The 3,170-nt window shown below is 48.2% G+C and overlaps 1 protein-coding gene across 2 annotated transcripts in view; it reads left to right on the top strand.

Moving 5' to 3' along the window:
- The first annotated feature begins 6 nt into the window (after positions 1 to 6).
- The window catches only part of LOC104984766 (septin-6-like), a 14,098-nt gene continuing 10,934 nt past the window's right edge, over positions 7 to 3,170 (top strand). For both annotated transcript variants that reach the window (XR_824785.1, XM_010834686.1), the window contains exons 1-2: positions 7 to 487; positions 2,538 to 2,706. Coding sequence is in view for 1 of the 2 variants with exons in the window: in XM_010834686.1 (XP_010832988.1) it covers positions 256 to 487; positions 2,538 to 2,706 (401 nt within the window). In the remaining variant the exon portion in view is untranslated. The remainder of the gene's footprint in view (positions 488 to 2,537; positions 2,707 to 3,170) is intronic.

Raw genomic sequence — 3,170 nt, 5'->3', positions numbered from 1 at the left:
CCTCCATTCTCCTTTACTCTCTCTCCACACATAGCCCTCTGTGTCCCGCTCACCTGCCTTCCGAAGGCGCTTCGCCTCAGCAACCATGAAGACTGAATAGCTGGCTAATCTGTGTATCTGCTTATTATTCTGCTTATTTTCTGTCTTTGTTCCCTACGCACTCGGCCATATCCTGGTTACCTTCTATTGTGAATTTCTGAACATGCAAAGCTTGGAGTAGGCCTCTTCTCCCTACACAGCCTGGGAGCTTATGAAATGCCTCCTGATGGTGGCGGCAGTGAGGGACACTGCGGCGGGGGTGCCAAGGCCCTCGCGATGAGCAGCAGCGGGACTGGGGTCACTCAGTGCCTTTACCCAGAATTCTCAGCTTTTGTCTGCCTCCTGTTGCAGGCCCACCTGCCATTTGCTGTCATTGGCAGCACAGAAGAACTAAAGATAGGTAACAAGATGATGAAAGCTCGGCAGTACCCCTGGGGCACTGTGCAAGGTGAGTGAATCTCCCGGAGAGGGGCTACACTCAGCAGTCCCCTTCTATCTGTCCCTTTGCTTGTCCCCAGTTTCTACTCATTCATCTTGGGCCTCAGGCATCTCTAGGGGTCACCAGCAGGCAAACTTTGGCTTCATACCTGGATTCTCTGTACTGAGCAAGCTCTCTGTCTCCAATGGAGAAAGCATTCCTAAAACAAAAATAAATATACTTGCAGTAAGGTAGGACAGAGAGTGTGAGAAAGCAGGTGTACCACTTGAGTGTACAAGACGTACAAGAATGTCCACAACAGTGTTGTTCATGATAGCAAATAGGTAGAAACAACCCAGAGCCATTAAAAATAGATTGGGTGAGTTGCAGAATGTTCAAATAATGCAATATTATACAACAGTGAAGATGGATGGACTGTACATCTACAGCAATGCATCTCACAAACAGCACATTGAGCTAAGTAAATCATAGACAGATATAAGCTGTATGATTCCATTTATATGGAATCCAAAAGTAAGACAAAACTGAACTTTAGGAATTCATGCGTAAATGGTATAACTATAAAGAGAAACGAAGGAAGGATAAACCCCCAAGTCAGGATGGTGGTTAAGTCTTGTGGCAGGGAAGGAGAGGCATGAATGTGATCAGGAAGGGACACAAAGGGGGATTTCCCTGGTGGTCCAGTGGTTAAGACCCCGCCTTCCAAAGCAGGGGATGCAGGTCCAATCTAAGATCAAACCAAGATCCTGCAGTGTGGCCAAAGTTTACCAAAAAAAAAGGAAAGGATGTCTAGGGAGTTGGTAATGTTTCACCTGGGCCATAGATACAGTGGTGTCCTTTTTTTTTTTGATCCTTTAAACTGTACATTTCAAGCACTCTTTTGTTGTATGATTACTTTGCAATTTAAAAACAAACTATTGCCTATAGGCTTGAGACAATTCCTTTTGCAGTCTGCAGTAAGGTACCCTTGATACTAGTCAGGGTTACTATACGTGAGAGGGTGGTTGGTTTACCATAAACTCATCCCGTGTCCAGACACCGCCCCCCACGGCCCCCACGACCTTCTCCCAGACCTGTGAAACAGAATCTGGGGTAACTGTGCCTGTTCATCTCAGATGCCACTGTCCCAATGTGGTCAGGCCAGACACCCCCCTTCCAGCAAGGTGGAACCGCGCCCAGAGACACTCTGTCCTGGTCACCATTGCTGCCATCAGGCCATTATTCACCTTTTGAAAACACCTGTTTTGAAGCATCTACCATCCAAATGGGCCACACTCGTGGCTCACATCCCTCCTTGTCACAACCATCTAGCCATGTCCTAGTTCTACACTCTTATTCTGTGGATTTTGATACCTGGTCATAGGTTTTGCCTCTCCTTTAGATGACCTGGATTGGAATCCTAACCCTGCGACTTCTAGCTGTAACATTGCCTAACCTCAGTGAGACCCTGCAAGGATGAGTCCCTTATCTGCCTGCTGAATTCCTAGTCTTCCTTCACGAGTCATCCTAGGGGTCTGTCCCCTCTTTAGTAAAGTCTTCATGCTCCCTGAAGTTCTCAGGACTCCCTTTTCTGGGATCCTGTGATTTGCATTGTGTTACATTTGTGTGTTTGCATCTGTTCTTCCATTAAACTGGAAGCTCCTATGGGCAAGACCCCATGTGTTTGAATTCCCAGTGCCTCATACTATCCTGGGAACAAAGATTCTGCAAGTACTTATCAGACAGATGGCTGAATGTCCATTTGCCATTGTCCTAAAAGTCGTGTGAAGCAAACATTCCTGTGAGTGTCTGATGGGTAAATTTGAGTTGAATCTAAATGTCTACCAGATGTCTTCTTAGATACTTTTATGGTATTGCTGTTTTCCATTACTGTCATTCTTATAATTTTTCATCTGCCTTTTTAGTACAAAAGCCAACTAGAAGGCAACATCTCAAGCTCTATATACACAGGTTAAAAGGTGATGTCACCGTTAGACATTTCACCTCTCGTTTTGTCCATTTCTGCTTCTTCTGACCTTCCTTTCAATGGACTTTCAATACCTCAACCCCTGCCATGCAGTTGAAAATGAAGCCCACTGTGACTTTGTGAAGCTGCGGGAGATGCTGATCCGAGTCAACATGGAGGATCTCCGAGAGCAGACCCACAGCCGGCACTATGAGCTGTACCGCCGCTGTAAGCTGGAGGAGATGGGCTTCAAGGACACCGACCCTGACAGCAAACCCTTCAGGTACCTTTCCCACCAGCCCTGCCCAGCTCAACTCAGCCCACCCGGGGGCAGTGGGGAGGCCTTGCCCCGGAGAATTCACAGGGGAGGCGAGACACAGGATCCCAGACCTAGCGCTGGAAGGCTAAGTCACTCACCAGCTCCATTTGCCTGTCCCTTCTCTGCCCTGGCACACCTGCCAGGGGATGCTGTGGCATGGTGGGCTTGGTAAGCCCTGCTGCCGTGCTTATAAGAATGGGGGTGGGGAAGAGGCCAGGGGATGGGCAAGGCCAATGATCTCACTGCCACAGGCATTTGCATAGTAGCTGTGAGCCCTGAGCCTGGGCCTTGTGCCTCAACATGGCAGTTTGTGCTTGCCTGCTGACCCACATTCTTCACTGGGCTCCTGCTGCTCTGTCAGGTTTCCAGTCTGTTCTTTAATCCCCTCCTCATGATCAAAACCAGGTGGGACCAGGCAGCAGTCACCA

This window comes from Bison bison, unplaced genomic scaffold (assembly GCF_000754665.1).
Source record: "Bison bison bison isolate TAMUID 2011002044 unplaced genomic scaffold, Bison_UMD1.0 scf7180017845439, whole genome shotgun sequence".
NCBI classification, from domain to species: Eukaryota; Metazoa; Chordata; class Mammalia; order Artiodactyla; family Bovidae; genus Bison; species Bison bison.
The sequence above is the reverse complement of the archived record's forward strand: the minus strand, read 5'-3'. Positions and strand labels throughout refer to the sequence as shown.